At 32.6% G+C, this 23,038-nt stretch overlaps 2 protein-coding genes and 1 pseudogene across 2 annotated transcripts; all 3 read right to left on the bottom strand.

Moving 5' to 3' along the window:
• Positions 1-4,720: 4,720 nt before the first annotated feature.
• LOC126716128 (uncharacterized) lies at positions 4,721-6,722 on the bottom strand. Its single transcript, XM_050417149.1, has 5 exons — positions 6,378-6,722; positions 6,030-6,285; positions 5,383-5,541; positions 5,118-5,264; positions 4,721-4,997 (listed from the first exon to the last, which is right to left on the bottom strand). Exons 1-5 carry the CDS (start codon positions 6,413-6,415, stop codon positions 4,878-4,880), a joined length of 720 nt encoding a protein of 239 aa, XP_050273106.1. The 5' UTR covers positions 6,416-6,722; the 3' UTR covers positions 4,721-4,877.
• A 706-nt stretch (positions 6,723-7,428) lies between these two features.
• LOC126716133 (fumarate hydratase 1, mitochondrial-like) lies at positions 7,429-16,342 on the bottom strand (annotated as a pseudogene).
• LOC126706240 (uncharacterized) lies at positions 7,508-10,518 on the bottom strand. The gene is made up of 4 exons (XM_050405586.1): positions 10,381-10,518; positions 10,153-10,255; positions 7,811-7,877; positions 7,508-7,670 (listed from the first exon to the last, which is right to left on the bottom strand). The coding sequence occupies exons 1-4, from the start codon at positions 10,516-10,518 to the stop codon at positions 7,508-7,510; spliced, it is 471 nt and encodes a 156-aa protein (XP_050261543.1).
• Positions 16,343-23,038: the final 6,696 nt, after the last annotated feature.

Raw genomic sequence — 23,038 nt, 5'->3', positions numbered from 1 at the left:
ATTGATGGGTTTCAATTATGTGGATATCCACGCATTACGCGTGATAATTTTTTTAGAGTGGTCTCAATAAATGTATAATATATTTTTGTTGTAATTTGGACTAATTTAATAAAGAGTAATGTATTTCATTTTCATATTTTTATTTATTAAAAGAACAATCACAAATGTAGTATATATAATTTTTGTTGTACACAAATGAAAACAATACAATTTTTCTTAAGGAATTCAAAAGGTAAGTTAGCAAACATATTCATTTTTTAATAAAATTTATTTATAACATTTTTTATATCATTAAAAAGTATATAAAATTGAAAATTATTCTTTTATTTTTAAACAAACTTTCTCAAACCTAATTTTTTTATACCTTACAATCCAAAACATCAGAAAACATATATCTCAAAAATTAATAAAACTATACAATACTACAATTCAAAATAAAAAAGAAAGGGAAAAAATAGAATTCATATCAAAGTCAAACCCATTCTCCCGAATATGTAAAACATATCAAATGTGATGTGATCAAGCCAAATATCCAATGCATAATCAAATTCAAAGCAAAAGTGATGATTACAACTTTATACATGATGATGATTATAATCTAATCCAAGTGTACAATTCCAAAGAGGAAAAAAGTAGAGGAAATTTGTATTGTGTAAATATTGTCATAATCTAATCTAACTTGTGAATAATGAATAGATAAATAAATAATTTTAAACAAAAAATTGAATTTGTTTTCTTAAAAACCTCGAATAATACACTAATAAGATAAGAAAGATGAAGAGTAATATAAAATACCCCTAAATGTTTAAAGCAATTACTTAAGCATCTAGGAACATCACATAACAAAGGCATAACAATTTGCTGCTAGTTTTTTAAAAACAATATTTACAAATAGTGAAAAGAAACTGCACAAAAACCATCTTCATCAACTGCAAAATTGTTCTTCATCATATTGTCCAAATTATCCTATTATTTTCCAAATATACTAACACCTAACAACAACACAAAATATAACATATATATTATAATATGATTTTCCCCCAACTCAAGTTAACAACAAACACCATTCTCAAAAAAAAAAAGTTAACAACAAACACCATTTATTAATAACTTTTAGTGTTGTAAATAAAATGACTAAAAAAAATATTTGCATCAAGGAACACATATGAATTAGTCAATAATATGACAATGGAGATACAAACATCTAGTAGGAGATCTATAACATGCTTGATTTGGAGTCCTCTTACATGTCAATTGTCGGGTTGTATCTTTTCTGCCATCAACAATTAAGCAAGATTTGTGAATACCTTTTTATAGACAATATTTTTATTAAAAAAATTGAGATTTTGTATTCATCATTTATTTCATTTTTCAGTTATACACATCTAAATTAAAGCAAATGAATATGTAAATGCAAAATTGTAAGGAAAGTTAAAACTGCCCTAGATGAATATGTATAGACAATATTTTTGTTTTAATTTTTCATTGATTTATTGTTTAGTTGTAGCATCAAAATTAAAATAGATGAATATATAAAATTAAAACCGCCTAAGATAAATTTGTAAAGTCAATATATTTATATATTTAATATTCTCAAAAAAATTAAAGGTAAAAAATAAATTTATATATTTAATATTGTCAAAAAAATTAAAGGTAAAAAATAAATTGAAAAAATAATAATGTGGTCGATGAGGTGGCTCAACAGAAATAGCAACAACAAATAAGACACTTCAATTTTTTTTTTTTTTTTTGAAAAAAAAAAAAAAATTGAAGTGTATATAAAGAGAAATGCTACAATCACAAATTATATTACGATATTTTTACAGATTGCTAATATGGCCAACTTTTTATTGGTTTTCATCTAAGCCCACCATTAATATCATTTTTTTTATTTATCAATAATCGTTCACCACATTAGCAGTCTGTAAAAAGTTTTGTAAAATGGTTTGTATCTCTAGCATTATTCATATATAAATTCCTCTTTTGGAAATTCTTAAAAACTGTAATTTAAAATAAAGAGTTCTATTCAGTGAGTGTGTGAGTAAAAAGGTCCGTGTGTCTATAACTAATTATGATGTAACTTTAATCTCTATCCCTTCATTCTGCGTAGTGTTTGTTGTTTTATATGTTATATTTTAAGACAATATTTAGTGTAGTGCATAGATGTCTATTTCAAAATTTGCCTATTTTCTCAAATGAGTATGATCCCTAAATATAAAATATCATCTAATTCCATCTCTAAGTTTTGACCTCATATTTAGAAACCTTTTTGGCTCTGGCTCTTTCTATCTTTAAACATACGGAATATATTTTACTCAAAAAAAACAAAAACAAAAAAAACATACGGAATATATATGGTGGATAGCAAAAAAAAAGCACATTCTCCAGTTAGTTAGGAGGATTACGTTTGAAGCAAACCATTCACATTCAGACTCAGACTCAGACAGTTTGGTAAAAATAAAGCTCCATGTGGATGTGGTCTGGTCACAATCACAAGATGCAATCTTTTATTGGAATTTTTTTGAGAAAGTTTCAATCTATGGCGTCCGCTCCTAATGATAGCTCTTTATTATTAGACCAAGACACCAATCAGTTTTTGGTGTAGGCGGGGATTGAACCCTAGATCTCTTATACAACCATCAAAAACTTTACCAATTCAGTTAACTGAAACCCACATCTTTTATTGGAATTTAGAAATGCACTTTCACACTTCACACAAAGAAGTCAATACAAATATACAATTACAAACCACATCAATCTACGTAGAATCAGCCAATAAATTATTTCATACACATTAACAAGTGCAATTAAGGACAACTTTAATTCAGCAAAAAAAAAAATTAAGGACAACTTTAATGGCTCATCCTCCATGCGCTGGAATGTCCATCCTAGCTAGAAAAACCAAATCTTCTAGTAAATACAAGCTTTCAATTTTGGAGTTTAAAATAGCTTTGGAAGTTTTGGTCATTTCATGACTATCCTCCTTCACTACTTCTTTGACATGGGTGTCCAGAGCTCTTTCAACATTTAATTATTCCCTCATATGCATATAGTCCCATTGCCATTGGCTCACACAAATCAAGTAATTACAAGAAAAAAAAAATCTATTTGTTTAAGCTTACGATTATTCGTTTAGATAGAAGCATAATTTTATGCAATATCACTTTTTTTAAGTATAATTTATTCAAATATTACTTATAAAAATAGGTCTTGTTGTTTAAAATAAGTCAAAAAATTTAAGTCGTACCAAACCGACACTGGAAGTGAATTATTGTTGGGAGGTGTTCATTGCTATTTATGAGATGGGCATTGCTAATAGTTCGAAAATATGTCGTGTAATGCTAATTTGGTATACTCATAATTCATGGAACTACCCCATGGAATATTTTGTGACACTTAATACCTCCCTTGTTTGTTTTATGAGGCAATTACCTCCTCTATGCTATTACCTCCTTTTTTTTTTTTAATTAATATATACATAAGCATTAATTTTAACAATTTTTTTTCTATAAAATAACACTTTGCCCTCCTTAACATTATCATTGATTCTTTTAAGAGTACTACTCTAGCCACAAATTTTTCTATAACATTTTTACAAGCTGTTGAGGTAGTAAAATTTTATTAGTTTGCATCTGGACCCATCATTTACATCACATTTTTACTTACTAATAATCACTCACCACATTAATAATTTGTAAAAAAATTTGTATTTCTAGCATTTTCCTCCTTTTAAAAGCCAGATCTAAAATCTAGAGCACAATAAACAAGCCCAAAAAAATTATTCAACAACAAAAATTACCAATAGTAAAGCTAAAAACAATTAAACTCAATCAACCAATTTTACTCAAAACAAACAACCTGACCATTTAAAAAATTTTAAACAAAATAATTTTGTCCAACAGCAAAGCTACCCTCTTAACTTCAAGTCCTGACTCTGTCTCTGTCCTCTATGATTGCTTTATAAGCCATTTTCTCTAACTTTGACAGAATTTGATGATGTGACAAGTGCCAACATTATATATAGAAAAGGAATTGAAAAGAAAAAAAAAATTTCTACCCTCACATTTTTATTTCTCTCTCAACCTTTCTCATTTAATCCTCATTTGCGTTTTTGTATATTTACAAAGTATAAGTTTTAAGGTAGAACAATCTTTTTTCTTTAATTGTTTCCCAGGGATGTTTTTTCTATAGATTTTTTGGCGCTTATCACATCATCAAGGGTTTACCACAGCGGTGTTATTCTGTCATTTGCCCAAAATTCAATTGAAGCCGATGAGCTAAGCGTTGTGCTTGACATTGTGTACTATTAGGCTTGGTTTGGTTTTGTTTTTGAGTCACTCTTGGATTTTTGTTTTTTTTTTGTTTTTTTTTTTTTTTTTTTTGGGTAAATACAATCTTTAACCTTTTACGGGGAATAGGATTCTTTCCGTTTCACTTAAAATAGATAGAGTCCATTTCACCATTAGAATTTTATTTTCTAAAATCTAATAATTTAGAATTTTAAATCACATGGTAATGGATACAGGTTTAGATTTGTAAAATAGAATTTGAACCGTAAAATTGATCCATTTCAACGGAGATGATCATTTTCCCTTTTACAAACTGGTTAGTGGTCACCCCTTTTCCCTTGTTAATGCGCACATAACTTGTTTTAATCATAACGCTCGTAGTTCAAAACAAATGTCAAAGACTCATTGCATACCTGCTGAACGTCAGGAAATGAATGTTCAAATATGCACATTTTCATTCATGCTGAAAGTAGTAAATTCCAAGTCTAGGAGAGAGTGAAAAAAGAGAGGGCACCAGGACTATTGATGAATAATTGTATCACCATTATACATTAGTCTCTTTTCTTTTCCCACTCCACATTGATGTAATTATGTATCACCTTCAATCGGACAAGCCTGCGCTAGTTTCCTAAGATTTTCAATGATCATAACTAGCTTTGTGTTAAGCCGATTCACAAAACACTTGGGCAGCCACCCAGCAGGATCTAGCTGAATAACAATGAAGCAAAAAACCAACGGTTTAGTCAACTGGACTTCAGTTTTATACATGGCAATTGAGAAAGCATATAACATTGAAGTGAAAAAAACAATGCTGCCAAAGTTAATTACCTGGACAACATAAGTTACCAGGCAGGAGTCATCTTCAAGCTTCTCCACAACCCACCCTGACTGAAGCAGTAGTCCTCTGATTGCATTATTTTGCTTTGGATGCAATCCAGCAGCTATCTCCTTTGGCAGTGAAGCAACCGCTACTACCTGCAAAACCCAGATTAAGTTTTCTCACTGATTGAAAGACACAAAATTTGATTTCTTACAATCAAAGTTATATTCGTTGCACTAAAAAATAAAATATATAATATGTTCTGCTAATTACCAAAGTGCCGTCTTCCATGGTTTCACGTCGCTCATAAACTATGAATTCTCTGTTCCTAAATAGAGGCTTAGAGCTATCTCCAAACCTGAGACGTATGATGCTGAGATTATCCTCAAGATCTTTTATATACTTCGCTTCCACCAAATCAGGGTCCCATTGCTGTCCAATAATATGAAAATTTGTCATGTTATTATGTTAACAATAATCGTAGAGAATCTTGTTGATTTTGCATTTCGTGTATGTAACTATGTATTCCTAACTCAAATCTAAGTACCATCCAGAACAATGTACTTGCTAGTTGTCTCATTTGTCCTTGCATATAATAACCAAATTAAAATAGTCATATATTTTTGTCATTTTCAAGGAAGACAACAAATTAAGAAAGAGGGGTCATACAGACACTGCTAGGGACAAAACTTTTCTTTTCGAAGCATTGGGAAGGAATTAAAGTATCTAATCCACCATCCTATTACCATGTGTTGGGATCATAGGTTTGTAAGAATTAAGAATTAACATCATGGGAAGTCTCTTTGTAATTGTAAGAGCTCAATACAAGAAGTTAAGAGTATCTAAAAGCTTCAGTTCCACAAATCAGTAAGTATTTGTTTTTTACTTCTGTCATCATTTATGAAGAAGTTAAGATTTACCTTTGCAGCATCAATGGCATTAGCAACAGTGATGAATTGTTGAGGTGAGACTGATCTGAGTAGCCAGCGGCTACGAAAAGTGTGAAGTGATCCAGACCTGCGTTTTGATATCTCTACTCCATTTTCTAGAGTAAGAACCTTCCAACCATCATTGTCATTTGCAGCCCTATTTGAGTCCGAAGCTGACAGCAACTCTTGTATGCAGCTCTCACTCGCAAAATGCACGTACCTTCTCAGGGAGTCCTCGCTTATGGACCTTTGGAAACCCAAAAGAAAGTAATATTGAAAATCTAGTTCATTAAAGAGTGGAACAATAAAAGGATGAATCAAAATTAAAGTTATGTTTACCAAGATCGGCTGCAAGGTGCTGGAGCTGGACTGCTCATGTCTCGTGGCAACAGCTAGCTGCTTCTAAGTCCTCTTATCACATTAAGGAAATGAGTAAAAATGGAGAAGGATATATAGAAGAGAGAGACTATTATTTGAAGATTGGTTTGAGGAGGAAGCTGAGAAGTGTAATATGACGTGAAGTGGGCCAAGGTGATTGAAGCACATGCAATGCCAGAACAACTTCCATGATTAGAACTGCAACTCTCTCTCTCTCTCTCTCTACATAAAAGATAGATTCTTCCTTGCCAAAAAGGAGCAAGAGCGAGGGTAGGAAAGATGACGCACATGGAGTGTTGGTGGCTTTTAAAAAACAGAACAGAGAGAGACGAAGAAAAGACTAAAAACTAAAGCCAGAATAGAAAGAAGTTAAACATAACTCACTCATGTTTATTCAGAGCCAAAAAAAAAAGTCTCTTTATTTATCAAACTTGACTTAGAGGCGCTTGGTTATGGGTGGACCCTGGACCCAACTTAAAACACTATTCTGAGGCCCACAATCACATGCCTCAGAAAAAGTAAGAATTGCCACACCAAGCATCAAGATGGATAATGCTGGTCCCAATCAACTGCTTTGGCACAGTCCCTTTGTAATGGTGGGTATAGTACTAACCCCATTTCCATGTCATGTTTCAGATATAAATGTGTATTATTTTGAGGCTATAATTTAATATCATGAAAAATAATAAGTTAATATTCGGGCCTGCAACTGAATCACTGGTATTGGACCAATTCTGTCATCCTCATATGCTAGGGACTCCCTTGTGACCTATTAAACGTTACAAAAGCTGTAATAAAGCTAAATGATTAAATAGTAATGCCTTACTGTAAGGAGATGATTTTCTGATCAATCAAAGTTACTTTTAGATACGAAAGAGAAAAAGGATGATGAAAAGATGTGACTGGATCACTAAATATAAACAAAACTTTATTGCATTCACTATTACTACCAACTATTAGATAAAGCAATGTCCTATCAAAAAAAAAAAAAAAAAAAAAAAAGATAAAGCAATGAAACAATGAAAAATTTACATTGTATGGTACTTAAAAATAGAATAAATAAAAAAGAAGAATAGAAAGAAACAGCCTAATTAAGATTGTGGCATTTTCTGGTTCAGGAAGCCTTTAGCTTTGATGCTCTCGACTGTGTCCTGGACAGCATCTTCAACTGGTATGAAGACCAGACCCAGATCGATTAATCTCTTTGCTGCACCTCTGCAGGTTGTCAGTCCTGGCTGAGTTTCCCCATTAATCCTGTATGTAATTCAAGAAATCAGATAAAAAAATTAACTGGACAAAATAATATTTTTTCTAGGTCTGAGAAGGATCGAAAAGTACAAAAGGCTGGCAATTCCAAGGATAACTTCCATTTTGTTTTATTAGATATTTTATACCTTGGTTCACATAAAACCAGAACACCAGGTTGTCCTGTTTCCTTGTGACATACATTGCCAACTAACCCTGCTCCCACTCACCAAGAGAAAGAAAAGACCTTGCTTATTCTTATGAAATTTTAATAACATTGCTTATACCTATGAAATTTTAATAACATTGCTTATTCTTATGAAATTTTAATAACAAATCTGGTCATAAAAGAGTTTTTCTTTGAGAGTAATCAAGGCCTTCCTTCATTGAGAAAATATGGAGATACAATGATAATCAAAATTATCATGTAATGTAGGTTTAATAATGTGTTATGATTAGATAACTTCATTTTTTGGACCTTTTGGAAAGTCCCACGGAAAGCAAGGACTAATAATCATTGCCATTTATGTATATCATCTTTCAAATTCATAAAATTATGATTATCTCCTACCACTAGAAACCTAAACAGAAATTCATAATCACAAGTTGCTCAAGCTTTAGTACTACTGAATATAGATTCCATATTTTCCAATAATGTTAAAAGAGAAGACTGTCAACATCAAGTTCAAGAGGTGCTGTTTTTCATGGTTTTGGGTCACCAACCCAACCATTTCATCAAAATAAAAATTACTTTGTTGTATATATCTCTAATATAACAGCTCTAACACATCTAATAAAAGCATAACCCATTTTTCTTTTCTTTCTAAGTCACTAAAAAAGTGTGCATTACCTTTTTATCTCTAGTATATATGAAATCTCTCTATGAAAGATAAAAAGCTTTAGTGGGATGACAGTGAGCATATGATTCAAAGTTTCAACAAGGCAATATATGAAGCATCTTATACAAGGTACACTTATGCCTTACTGAGATGCTGACCACTAACAACTATTGTTAGTGGACCTCATACGACCAGCATTAGAAAAATTGAGGTATAAAAATAAAATATAAAAGTGTAGAAGATGGAGCTTTGAGCAAGAAAAGGAGTATCTTCCAATGCTAGAGACAAACTATCTGACAAAAAGAAAATAAATACATCCCCCCAAAAGAAAATCACCAGAGATTTCTATTATTATTCTGGATGTAGTTTGATTGTGTCCTGCTGTGCACAGCTTGTGTATAGATAGGCACTTTTCTTTTGAAATTTAAGTCTTCTTATTACTAATCGAAGAAAAAAAAAAGAAGAGAGAGAAGCCACCATAAGAAACCCTCCCACTTTTATGGGGGAAAGCCACCATAAGTAGAGAAAGCAATTGGGGCAACATGACAAGAGAATAAAGATAGGTTCCAAGCATTAAAAAGATAAAGTTACCTCATGTAACATGCATATACTACATGGAGCATGATTAGTACACTGATGTATGGTAATCATATAAGAGTGAGGGTTATCCAGTGCTTTCAATATAATTCCCATGGAATGCTTTTATCAATAAGTGCATTGTTATCCTTCTGCATTTCATTCAATTTAAGCCCCCACACCCTCCCAACCCAAATAAATAAATAGATTGGACAAGTGACAACATCTACAACTTCTATTCCCCGTACTGCCATAGGCCCATATGGGATTTTCTTCTTGGCAGGCTCTAAGAAAGGGCATAGACAAGCAGATAGAAGTGCAAAACACTAGTTTCCTACTATGTAGTCAACAAACCAAATGTTTAATGTAGACCTGAATGGAGTAGCCTTTAAGAATTTAGCACAAGATTTTATTGACTAAAGATTTTATTGACTAGCAAGCAAAGTGTACAGACTCTTCCAACAGGACCCCCAACAACAATAATTAACCAGATATAACATAAAATAGATAAAATGAGAAACAAAAGGAACAACAACAACAACAAGCAAGCCTAAGTCCTAAAATTTTGGGGACGGCTATGGATTCTTAGCGGGCTCTTTGTCAGTTCATGAATTATCAGAATTAAAAAATTGTTTTGTTTAGCCCTTAAAATTATTCCTCATGTACCAATCTTGATGCATGCATGATATTATGGAACATATGCCCCTAAAACTAAGAAGAGTGTTCAGTTTACTTTAAGGGGTTTTACTTTCAGTTTACATGGAGACATCACATGGGTTCCCAAATGAGCCTTCAGATTGACAGAGTCCTATTCCATTTCAGCTCCTATCGGTATGTTTAATTATTGATTTTGTTCTTCCTATGTATTTGTGTAAAAAAGAATCAATAGATATAGTACTAGAATTCACGTTTTGGGGGGGGGGGGGGGGTGGGTGGGTGGCATGGCGTTTGGGGTGTAAGGTTAAACTTAAAGTCTTCAAGACAAAACCTATGAACTGGATACTGAGGAAAGAGGTGGGAGACTTGATGAGCAAAATCAGCAAACTGATAGATCCCATTGGTGCAAAGATACGTACCAAGAGCAGGAGTCTCAAACAACAAAACCTGTGCTTTTGCAACGTCTTTGACATGCACAATGACAGGACCTAGCCAATGATACTCCTGACTGTCCTTTGATCCCTTCAGCAAGCAAATTCAACGACACAGCACAGCTTGCATTCAACCCAGCTGGTTGCAACAGTGAACCTTGCACATGGCGTCAAAATCCAAGACATCAGCCCAGTTCAAATAAGTGAGTCAGATACTGGGAAGATGGAGACATGGATGGAATTCACATGAGGCATGAGCGGCTCATTTGAAGTCGTTGGGCTCCTGTCAGTCATGCACACTGCTTCCTTCTTCTTCTTCTTCGTCTTCCTCTTCTTTGCCTGCTGCTCTGCCATTCTTTAAAAGTGATCAGATCAGATAAAATAACTACTAGTACTATATAAGTATTGCAAACAAAGACACCGATACTAAATACCAAGATTTTTGCATATACTTAAAAAAAAATTCCAATGTTTAACAATTTACAAAATCATGTAATACAATATATGATGGGATTAGAATTTCTTTGATAAACATGATAGGATTAGAATTTAAACAGCAAAAAAAATTCAAACTTTTATACAATCCACAATTTCATGACCATGAGTTTGATTCATGCTATCCAAATGCCATACGTATTTCCATTGAGTTTGTGCTTTCTCTGCCATCATCTATGCATAAACCGGGCAAAGAATCGAGATTGTTAATATTGTTAATGGAGGAGCTGCGGCTCTTCTCCTAAATGAGACCCTTTGGTGCAGTGCCCGGGATTTTGTGCATTGGCCTTATTCACTTCCAGCTTTTGGTCCACCAGGCTAAGCCCTTGTTGCACCTAATGGTGTTGGAGCTGATGGCATGATTATGAACATTGCAACAATTCTTGCAGGAGCTGCTACTCACCCTTTCAAGAATGGGTATTTTCAAGGTGACCACTTGGCTCCACTAAAGGCTGTCATGGCTTGTCCGGGAATATTTGGTGAGGGAGCTTATCCAGGGTATCCTGGAAATTTGATGGTGGATAAAATCAGCAAGGCAAGTTATAATGCTTATGGCACTAATGGAAGGAAATTCCTCCTTCCAGCGATACGGGAGCTGACAAGCTCAAAGTGCAAGGTCATCCATTGGGGGCATGAGTTAATTTTTACATTCGAAGGAATTGCTAAGAGCAGGTCGTGATAGACAAAAGTGGATATTTAACTTTATTTTTCAGTTTTCTGATGGGTTAACAATATCAAGTTGTGGCAATGTGTGCATGTCTAAATATTTATCCTATAAATTAATTTTAAGTGCAATATGACTTCAAAGAAGACAATAATAAAGTAATGCCACATCATGTGTGGGAACAATTGATTGCTACAGTACATTTTTGTTAGCTATAACAAACTAAACATTGAACAAAAGAACTTACACCAAATTACTCTTTTTTCTCATCTCCACCCAATTAACTGCCTGGAATTGCATTGACTCAGATTTACAGATTATGGTATAAATAAAAGCGGACCTGTTCCATTAACAGGACCACTATCACTTGGCCAACGGACCATCAACATGGATGAAGGCTATCTTTACTTCATCTTGAATTATCCATTGAGTTTGTCTAACACTTTAAGATGGTACTCAGCAAAACAAAAAACGGCACTTTAAGATAATTCAGAGCACACAAAATAATCCCAACTTATGTCTTACACAATCGACATCTCTTTTATTTATGGTGAGTAAATGTCTTTGATACAATCATTAGAAAATGGGTGAGGCTCTCCACTTATTTTCCCAATCAACTGTTGTCACCATGGCAAAGACCCAGGGAGAAAACCTTAAGAATATTGTTTTTGTAACTATGGAAAATTATATCTGTCACCTTTTTAATTCTTTTTTTTGGGGGTGGGTACTGCCGCCCGCGGGGGGGGTGGTGGGGGGCGCGTGGGGGTTGGCTGAAGATCATATTTCTACTTCCTAATCCAACCAATTGACAGAAATAATGCAAAAATGAAACCTCACGCAATTAATGCTGAAATTAATTCTCAGGAGCTTCAATATCTTGATAATCTCATCAATCAGATGGACCAATCATTTTCTTGGGCACCACAACAGTATCAAATTCTTCACTGGTTAGCATTCCCAGTTTCAATGCAGCTTCCTGCAAAGTTAAATATTGATTACATTAGGTATTTCAGCAATCCAAAGTTGCAACAAACACCATTACTGAAAAGAGCATTAAACACTCCACTGTAAACATTATTGTCTTCCTAAAGCCAAACATGATGTTACTTGCAACATTCCAACCAAACAACACAGGCTGAAAGATGCATATATCTAACAAGAGAATATTATTACAGCAGTGGAGGCTTTGCCTTCTTTGTGTGAGAATGCTACTGACCAGGAGTCTTTAGTGGAGTCATTATTGGTGAGGCAGTAGGGTGGGGAGAGGAGGAGTTTGGATGTAAGATTCCATTGTGATTTTAATGATTGGGAGATGGAATTGGTGGCGGGTTTTCTACATTTGCTGGTCTCTCGTACTCCTATTGTTGAGGGTGGGGACCGTGTGTGGTGGAAGTTGAAGAAGAATGGAGAGTTGATGTTCAGTCTTTTTATAAGATGTTGAGGGGGTCATCTTCTGGCATCTTCCCTTGGAAAGCTATTTGGGGTGTTAAGGCCCCTCAGTGGGTTTCCTTTTTTATTTGGACAGCGGCGTGGGGGAAGATACTCACTGGGGATAGTTTGAGGAGGAGATGTTATTAATATATTGTAAAATGTAAGGGGGAAACAATGGATCATTTATTGATTGATTTGTGATGGGGCTTACCAACTATGGAGCATTGTTTTCAGATCTTTTGGTGTTAACTGGATTTTACCAAAGAGATTGCTAGATCTGTTGATTTAGTAGAGGAATTGATTGAGGAAACATTCGTTTGACATTTGGAACTTGATTCCATTGTGTCTAACGCGGTGCATTTGGAGAGAGTGCAACAATTACACATTCGAGGATGTGGAGAGCTTGGGTAATCAGCTCCTTGCATTGTTTGTAGGAACTTTATTTGATTGGTCTCGGGTTTGGGGACTCACTTCTAGTCATTCTCTCCCTATGTTTATAGATTCACTTTTTTTTTGTACATAGTTTTTGAGCTTCTTGTTTATCAAAAAATAGTCTTTGAGCTTCTTTGTACTTTGCTGGCTACCTTGTGTCTATTTGCATGAGGTAGTCTTTTTTTTTCCCTTAATGAATTTTTTCTTACTTATAAAATATATATATATATATATGCAGTTGCTTTTAGCATACCTGGCCATCTACTTAAGAACTAATGATAAGTCATTACAAAAGTTTAATTGAGTGTCACAACTCACAATAGACCATTGTCACACTCAGAGCACTTCCCTCCTTGCGAGCTTTTTTGGCCACTGCTGAAGCATTGTCATAACCAATTTTCTGGAATAAAATCAGCAACAAAAGTTATACACAAAGCACAGGAAACTATAAGGAAAGCATACACATGAAAACAGGTGGAACACAGTAGAAACTTACAGGTTTCAAAGATGTGACAAGCATCAGTGACTGCAACACCATGCAAAATGCCACATAGCAACAAACAATAGATTAGCACTGAAATCTAAAACATAGAATAATATAAAGATTTATATTCTGTCCCCAGTATCAACTCACCTCATGCAGCAATTTTGAAATTCTTTCCCTATTAGCTTGAATTCCTGTCATGCAATTCTTTTTAAAGGAGGCAAATGCATATCCAAGCAATCTCAGTGACTGTCAGGAACCAAAAACACTAGTTGAATACGAAGACTTAAACAGTAGTGAAGTAAGATCTTAAAGTGTGAATCTATTGCTAATATAACAGGGCACGAAATTTTCCATGAAGATATCAAGAAATTTCAAATGGCATCCTGATAAAACTATTCTAGACAGGTCCATCACATTATACTTTATTATTATAGAACTAACCAAATTCAAAAATAGCTCTTTTGAACCTATATTTTGAAAACTCCAAAAGCATAACAGCCAGGATTACTAACTTCTAGCCCAAATCACTGTCAGATAGAATAAGATATTTCCTAGCCAATCATGGCTAGTTGATGTTGAATAATGGATGCACTTTTCACCTCAAATAAGTATAATTACAATTATGCAACAATAGAACATACACGTAGAAGATTATTAGCAATCATTGGTTTGAACGCATTAAGTTCAAAGTGACCATTCGATCCACCCACTGTAATGGCCACATGGTTTCCCATAACCTGAAAGACTTTAAAAATGAATAAATATCAAGAGAGGTTCTACTATGATACTTAAAATCAATTCAAAACCAATCACCAAAGAAGTGCACTGCAAGACTGAATTATCTACGAGGACTAAGAAAGACTAATTTCTATGCATCTTACTACTTACTAATAAGTCCCCAGCTGGTTATTTAATCTTAATTAACCAAATTTGAAGATACTAAACTTACCTGAGCACAGACCATAGTGAGAGCTTCACACTGAGTAGGATTGAACTTTCCCTGTAACACAATAGACTCAGTCAAGTGATCAGGATTTAGGTTTTTAGTATAAAATAAAAAATAAAAAAATTGTGTAAAATGATGGGGGCTTTACAGGCATAATACTGCTGCCTGGCACATTTTCCGGAGTTCACCAATGCCACAACGTGGACCACTGTACAAGAGAAACACAGTGAAAACCTTAAAGAGGAAAAAAAAAAAATATATATATATATATATATATATTATATATAAAAGAAAAATGCAAATCATACCAGGAATACAAACCTTCCTAATAAATGAATGTCATTTCCGATCTTCAGAGAAGCAGCAAAATAGTGTTAAGGGCCCCACTGGTTTCAACAATAGCATCATGTGCAGCCTGCCAAAAATGAAATATATGAGCATAAAGCACTATTCTGTCTTAAGCAGGACAAGATGAAAAGCACCAATTGCTCGTATAATGAAACATCCATTCTTACAAAACAAACAGAATGAGAAATGAACAAGCAAAAGCAGAGTTAAAGGATTAGAAGCTGACCAAAGCTTCAAACTTGTTTTCTGCAGTAACAAAAGCTAAGTTTGTTTCCTCGGCTACTGCCACAGCTATCCTGACATCAAACCTAAATTACAGTCAAAAGACAACAACTATCAAGCTAAACATGAACAAAAACAACAGAAGCAGAAAAGCATTCTTTGTGAATAATATTTAAAGGAAAGAATACAGGATTCAATTTCATTATTGCTCAAATCCAAGAAACAACATAACAGTTTTATCAAAGTAATTTTCTGAAACAATAAGGAAAATGTGTTAAAAGGGCTTTCTTTTTTAAGGGGAGGGGGGCTTAGAAAATTGATAAAACAAAGAGAATAAATTAAGGCAGAGGAATGAGAACAAACAAAAAATACTTGTATTTAGAACAAAACACCAAAAGAAGTAAAATTGATTCTCAACCATAAAGCTATAAATATATGCTTCAAGGATAAAGTAAACAAAACACCGCATCTTGTCACCCCCATGTTGATATAATAAGGAATTAATAGGATAGATAGTGAAGCTATAAATAAGAGATTAAAAGAGCCATAACCATAAACAAAAGAAAGGAAGCAACCTCATTGGCATTGGCATTGATGTTAGTTTGCAATACAAAGAAAGATCGTGTTTAGCTTTCCCTCATCTTGGGCAGCCTTGCATTATTATGGATGGGTCAAGATTAGAAGACCATCCTCCATATTCAACTGGAACATAATTAATAACTCGTTAACAAAGCCTCCGTAAAAGGAACCATAGGAAATAAACAAACACTAGTACCTTTCTTAAAGACACAAAAGGCATGAATAACAATGGCAAACGATCTTTGAGTTTGTGCCCCCCACCCCACTACCTGAATAATAAACAACAAACACATATTTATTTTTTAGTTTGAAAGAGAAGAAAACGGCAGTACTCTCTCTCTCTCTCTCTCTCTCTCTCTCTCTCTCTCTTTCTCTCTCTAGTTCGAAAACCAATAAAAAGTAGAAATAGAGTAGTAAAGACTAAAGAGTTTCAGTTTGGAGACGAAATTGGCAGTGGCACTGTGGGTTATCAACTCCTAGTCCTACTCAAACACTTCCTAACTCACTCATGGCTTAGCAGTTAGCAATACCAATATTTGTGACACAAAGTAAAAGCGGTAGTGGTAAATGGTGATGACAGATGAGAATTGAGGAGACAGACAATGCTAATATTAGTTATAAGTAGTTTAAACCATTATTTATGTATAAAATAAAATAAATTGTGAAGCTTTTGGTGTTACCTGTACTAGTCACAGACCCATGCGTTGCGTGTAATAAATTTGTTTATAATAGTGTTATTATTATATATTATTAATTATTAATATTTTTCTATGCATTACTACTCAAGCTACATTATATATGTATGATCAATATATTGTAGGATTCATGGTGATTGGAGGTTTTGGTGATGGAATTAATTGTGTATTATTAGAGATTAGTATTTGGAATAGAATGTGGAAATTTTATTTGTTGGACATACTTGAAGAAACAATCCAACTTTTGAACTTGCAATTTAATAGATAATTCATAATCAACCGGTAGAAAATATGAACAACCTACACAACCAAAAGATAATATAAAATATATTTTAGCATAGCCTTTTCATTTTATTTATAATTGAGAGTTAGACATTCTTGAATAAGCAATCCAACTTAAAAACATGCAAATTAACAAGTAACCTGTAAGCAATGGGTGGGTAAAATAGTAATTAAAACAGTGATAGGTGTCCACATCATTGAACACCAAGACCTTTTCTTTTTTTTTTTTAATGAATGAACACAAACACTCGCATGCAAATACACACAATCAAAAAGATCTAATATTTTATGTTTTGGGGTGCATTGATTTTGCTGTCATCTATATATAGTGTCTTCTTGGTTGTTAAGTAAGTTCATACAAGAAACATGAAGAGCATTTTTCCAAGACTATTTGAAGATTCCTGCCATATGCAGTTCCATTATAAATGAAACCATCACAAGATAAGACCCAACCCAAATACTGAAACCAACCTCATTTTTTAGACCAACATCATTTTTTTTTTTTAATCTCTCTCTGTTTTTGGTTTTAATCTCCCTTTGTTTTTACTCTTTCACTTTGTGTTAAAAGCTTCCACTGCCTATTTTAGCACAGCCCTGAATTCTCACCTACATGCTCTATATGCCATCCTTTTTTTTATTTTTCTTTTGTTTTTTTTTTTTTTTTTTTTCCCCTCTACAGTTCAAAATTTATGAACCCAAGAAAGACAACTTGAGGATCCCTATCTTTTGCACTATTTTATCCCCCCTTAACTTTTATACTCTCCTAAGCTACCCATTTCACTGATCAATGACATATATTCAATCTCATAGAGATTTAAGCTCTGATTTGTGTCTTTGAAACAATTCTAGAAGTAGCAGTATCTCTTCATTAAATGTTTTGTCTTAATTATAGAAAGCCATTTGATTACACCCACCTAAAAATCATTTCAAATAAGTGGTGGATAATATGAACAGCTTACACCACCAAAAATAATATGAGGACTATTTTAGTAAAACATTTCATTTTATTTACAACCGACATTTAGTGATACCTGAAGAAATATTCCAGCTTTTGAACTTGCAATTTAATAGATAATCCGTAATAAATTGGTAGAAAAACTGAACATCCTACACAACCCAAAGATAACATAAAAATTATTTTAGCATACCGAAAGATAATATAAAAATATGTTAGCATAACCTTTTCATTTTATTTATAATTGAGAGTTGGACATACTTGAAGAAACAACTCCAACTTTATTTACAATGAAATTTCCCAGCAAAGCAACTCATTCAACAATGTCCTATTTCTTTTGGATAATTCCTTTGGTTACATAAACTGTTTGGTTGACAATGGAATTTCCTAGCAAAGCAACTCATTAAACAATACACTGCAGAAAAGGAGAAGTAATATGTTTTGAGTATGTGCAATTGTATCAAGCCCTGATCACTCATACATATGTTTTTTTATCCAAAAATACTGCTACTTCTGCCTCCATAGTGGTAATATATTTGAATCTATCTATGACACTTGTGAATCACCAATAAATAAATAAGAAAAAAAAATGTAACGCAAGAATGAATAAAAATGATATAAGAATTTAAATCATTTAACATATTTTTAGTGTACTTCCAAATACATGTGACCAAATCTAATAGTGGAGAAGTTCTTGAGTAAATGCAGCTTATCTGATCAGAGTTTTGCATAGATGCCTTTATGATATGAGTACATAAAGTGTAATCATTCAATTATCACTGGCTTGGGCATGTACATTTTTACAAATGCCTCTGATTGAACAGCATGCAATAGTACTCTAAAAACTGTCAAAATCAAAATTTACATATTCGCTATTGAGATACTGCCAATAAAAAATTGCCTGCAATTTAGGTCTTCCCTCCAATTTCATTAAAAAATTGCCATTAAAAATATATCATTCTCACATGAAAAAGATCTATAAAATTAATTAAAAATATTTTTTCATTAGTTAATTACATACTTTCAACTTCAAATATTAAATGGGAAAGACGTATTGAAAATATGTGAAAGATGTATTGCTCAAAAAAGAACTAAAGACGTAATTTATAAAATCTTTGAACTAAAGAACTAATTTGCTCCTTTTTTTTTCTTTTTTTTTTTATAACTAATTTGAACTAAAGAACTAATTTTCTGAAGGATGTAATTAACTAATTAACTAAAGGAGTAAAACATTTTACAATACATCTTTCAAGTTAATTAAATATTTAATGGGAAGTTGAAACTTGCAAGTAAGAACCACCTAGATTAATAGGATGCATAAAATGTTTACTATAATGTTTTGCTCTTCTTGAAAGACGTATTTTAATAGAATGCATCAACTTCCCAGACATATTTTAAGTTAATTACATATTTAATGGGAAGTTGAAACTTGCAACGACATATTTTATAGACCCACCCAGATTTTTTACTATAATAACGGTTAGTAAATCAGACCTACCCATATTTCTAGGATGAATAAAAGATGGCATGTCGTTATAATCCCATCTTGATACATCTTAGGTGGGGAGAGAGATTTAAGCCTTATAAATCTCGATTAAAAAACTTAATCTTAGCACAAAATAAAAACGCTTGCACAATGACTTAAAATCAAAACCATGAATATCAAACCATGTTTAAACCAAAGACCATGATAAACACAATTATGCAGAAAAATTATTGCAGAAAATTGAAACACCAGGAAAACAATTTGCTTTGATTCTAAAACCCAATCAACACGTTATACAATCATGATATTGAAGTAGACTATGATACCAATTGTTGGAAAAGAGTGAAAGCAAACACCACAACACTATACTAAGAAATCAAAGTCACACTAAGTCGTTGGAATCACATAGAATTAAAAACCCAGCAATTTTCAAAAAAAGTCAAAATGGACAGACCCAAAAGAGTTAGAGCTCCAATTAAAAAACCCAGCAATAAAAAATTCAACACCCTAACAAAGAGGCGGTAAACAATCAGCCACACCATAGCAACCTTATAAATCTCGATTAAAAAAAACAATCTTAGCACAAAATAAAAACGCTTGCAAAATGACTTAAATTCAAAACCATGAATATCAAATCATATCTAAACCAAAGACCATGATAAACACAATTATGCAGAAAAATTACTGCAAAAAATTGAAACACCAGGAAAACAATTTGCTTTGATTCTAAAACCCAATCAACACGTTATACAATCATGATATTGAAGTAGGTTATGATACCAATTGTTGGAAAAGAGTGGAAGCAAACAGCACAACACTATACTAAGAAATCAAAGTCACACTAAGTCGTTGGAATCACATAGAATTAAAAACCCAGCAATTTTCATAAAACTTAAAATGGACAGACCCAAAAGAGTTAGAGCTCCAATTAAAAAACCCAGCAATAAAAAATTCAACACCCTAACAAAGAGGCGGTAAACAATCAACCACACCATAGCAGCCTTATAAATCTCGATTAAAAAAAACAATCTTAGCACAAAATAAAAATGCTTGCAAAATGACTTAAATTCAAAACCATGAATATCAAACCATGTCTAAACCAAAGACCATGAAAACACAATTATGCAGAAAAATTACTGCAAAAAATTGAAACACCAGGAAAACAATTTGCTTTGATTCTAAAACCCAATCAACATATTATACAATCATGATATTGAAGTAGGCTATGATACCAATTGTTGGAAAACAGTGAAAGCAAACACCACAGCACTATGCTAAGAAATCAGAGTCATACTAAGTCATTGGAATCACATAGAATTAAAAAAACCCAGCAATAAAAAACTCAAAATGAACAAACCCAAAGAGATAAAACTCCAATTAAAAAAACCCAGAAATCAAAAATTCAACATCCTATGAAAGAGGCAGTAAACAATCATCCACACCACAACATGAAAAAGGCAGTAAAAAGAGGGGGGGAAAAAACATCAAGCAAAAGAATGGACCACAAAAGAAACTGGGATTTAGAGATACGTTAACCGAACCATCCAACCTCTGTTAGTATTTATATAGTAGTGTGAGGAGAGGAAGATAGGAAGGAAGGAAGACAGAGAGGCCACCGTTAGAAGGGAGAGAGGCTAGCGTGAATTAAATGTGAAACTGTAGAACAAAGTGGGGAAGGGGAAAGAACTAAAACGTGGGGAGAGGAAATTGAAACCGTGTAGGAAAACAAAAAGTTGAAACCGGGAAAACAGAGGGTTTTAAAAGGTTTCAGTTGAAAAGGCTTTGGGTTTGGGCTTTATGGTGGAATTAAATGTATAAAAAGTGGGCTTTATGGTGGAGATAGGGCTGGAAAATATTTTATATTTATCAGTATTTTAAAATTGATAAAAACTATTTTAAAATTGTAGGAAAAATTTAGAAAAAATGATGGAAATGACATGGCTGTTGATGTGGCTCAACGTGAGCATAGCAACATTAAATGCTACGCTTCAGCTTTTAGTAATATATAGATTTGTCGCACACCAACCACGCCTGAGAATAAATAGTTATTTTGTAACAGTAATATAATATATAATTTATTTTTTAAAAATTTGTTAAAGATAATTTGTTCTTTCTAAAAATTAAACACTAATTAGGTTTTAAATTGATTCTTTTTATAGGTTGTCTTTTCAAGTTTAGCTCAAAATTTATTTTTTTCCCTTAATTTTTGGGTTGAAAAATATGAAAATTTACTATATTTGGTATAAACTCTTTAGTTTTGAGTTAAAAAAATATAACAAAAAAATAGACATTTGAAATTAGAAATATGGACTCTAAAAATGCTATAAAAATGATAAATATTCAAATGTCCTATTCAGTCCACTTTGGTTCTATTTGATCCACTTTTGTTCTATTCGGTCCACCTTGGTCCAATTCTATCCACTTCAATCCTATTCGGTCTACACTGGTCGTCAATTCCATTCTGTCCACTTTAGTCCTATTCAGGTCATTTGGTCCTATTTGGTATTCTGTCAACTTTTGTTCTATTCGGTCAACATTGGTCCTATTTAGTCTCAATTGGTCTTATTTGTTCCTATTCGGTCCATTACGTCCACTTTGCTCCTAATTTGTCTGCTCGTTCTTATTCAGTCCACTTTGGTCTATATTGGTCCACTCAGTTCTATTCCGTCCAATTTGGTCTACCTTGTTCCATTCAGTTCTATTCTGTCCATTTGGTCCAATTCAGTCCATTTATATCCACTTCGGTCCATTTTTGTGCACTTACATAAAGGGAAAACACATGTTTGGGTTGAGAGCACCTATTCTAAATCTAAATTTATTAATATATATATCCCCCAAACTCATAATATCTAAATTATTAAGCATAGTATTTAATATTGCTACACTTTTGTTGAGCCACATTAATGTAGCATTTCAGACTATTTCAGTCCAACTAAATTTAAGTAAAAGTCTCTCTAAACATGAAAGCTATGAATGTACAAATCTAATCTTTAGGATAGTTACTTATTTTTTTAAAAGTCATTACTTTTAAATGAATTACATAAAATTGATTATACATTCAAGCAAAATATATATAATGCTTATTTAAATAAATTATTCAAAATTCTTCATTCTTTTAAAAGAGACTATTATGATAATCAAATCTCATAACAAATTTATATTGATTTGTTCTTCTTAAAAATTAAACAATTTCAAAAAGTAATTTTCATCACTACTCTATTTTTACAAATATATAATTTTATCATTTTTGATATTTTTAATTGATATTATTCTTTTCTTAAAAGGTCCATATTCTTCTAACTATTGTTATTATGCATTATATTTTCCTAGTTTCTTTTGGTACAATTAAAATTTCTAAGTTTCAAAGTTATTATTCAAATTCTCATTCTCTTAATGAGATTATTATGATAACAAAACTTATCACATAATTACAATTAATATTACTCAAATATGTGATAGTACACTCAAGCCAAATTTCTATTTTCTCATTCTTAACTATTTTAAATATAGTAATTATTTTAAATTTTTTTAAGATTCACGTAAAAACTATTTTATACAAGATAGAAATTCTTTACCAGATAAAAATTCTACTCTAATATAATCTAAGTGTATATGTATGTGAAACTCCCTCTTGGAGACTTAAACCCTGACCCTTGCCACCCACACCCTATAAACACTTATACTTGTGGACATGGTTTTCAGACCTGGACCGTTCAAAAAACCGAAAAAGGAAGAGTTTCAAAATTGACTAAAAATACAAATAAATGTATTTTAAATATATAAATAGTAGCAAAATTGACTAAAAATATCTAAAAATAATTGAAATAGAATTTATAATAAAATTTCTTGATA

The sequence above is a fragment of the Quercus robur genome, chromosome 2, assembly GCF_932294415.1.
Source record: "Quercus robur chromosome 2, dhQueRobu3.1, whole genome shotgun sequence".
NCBI classification, from domain to species: Eukaryota; Viridiplantae; Streptophyta; class Magnoliopsida; order Fagales; family Fagaceae; genus Quercus; species Quercus robur.
This window is presented reverse-complemented; position numbering and strand designations above follow the sequence as displayed.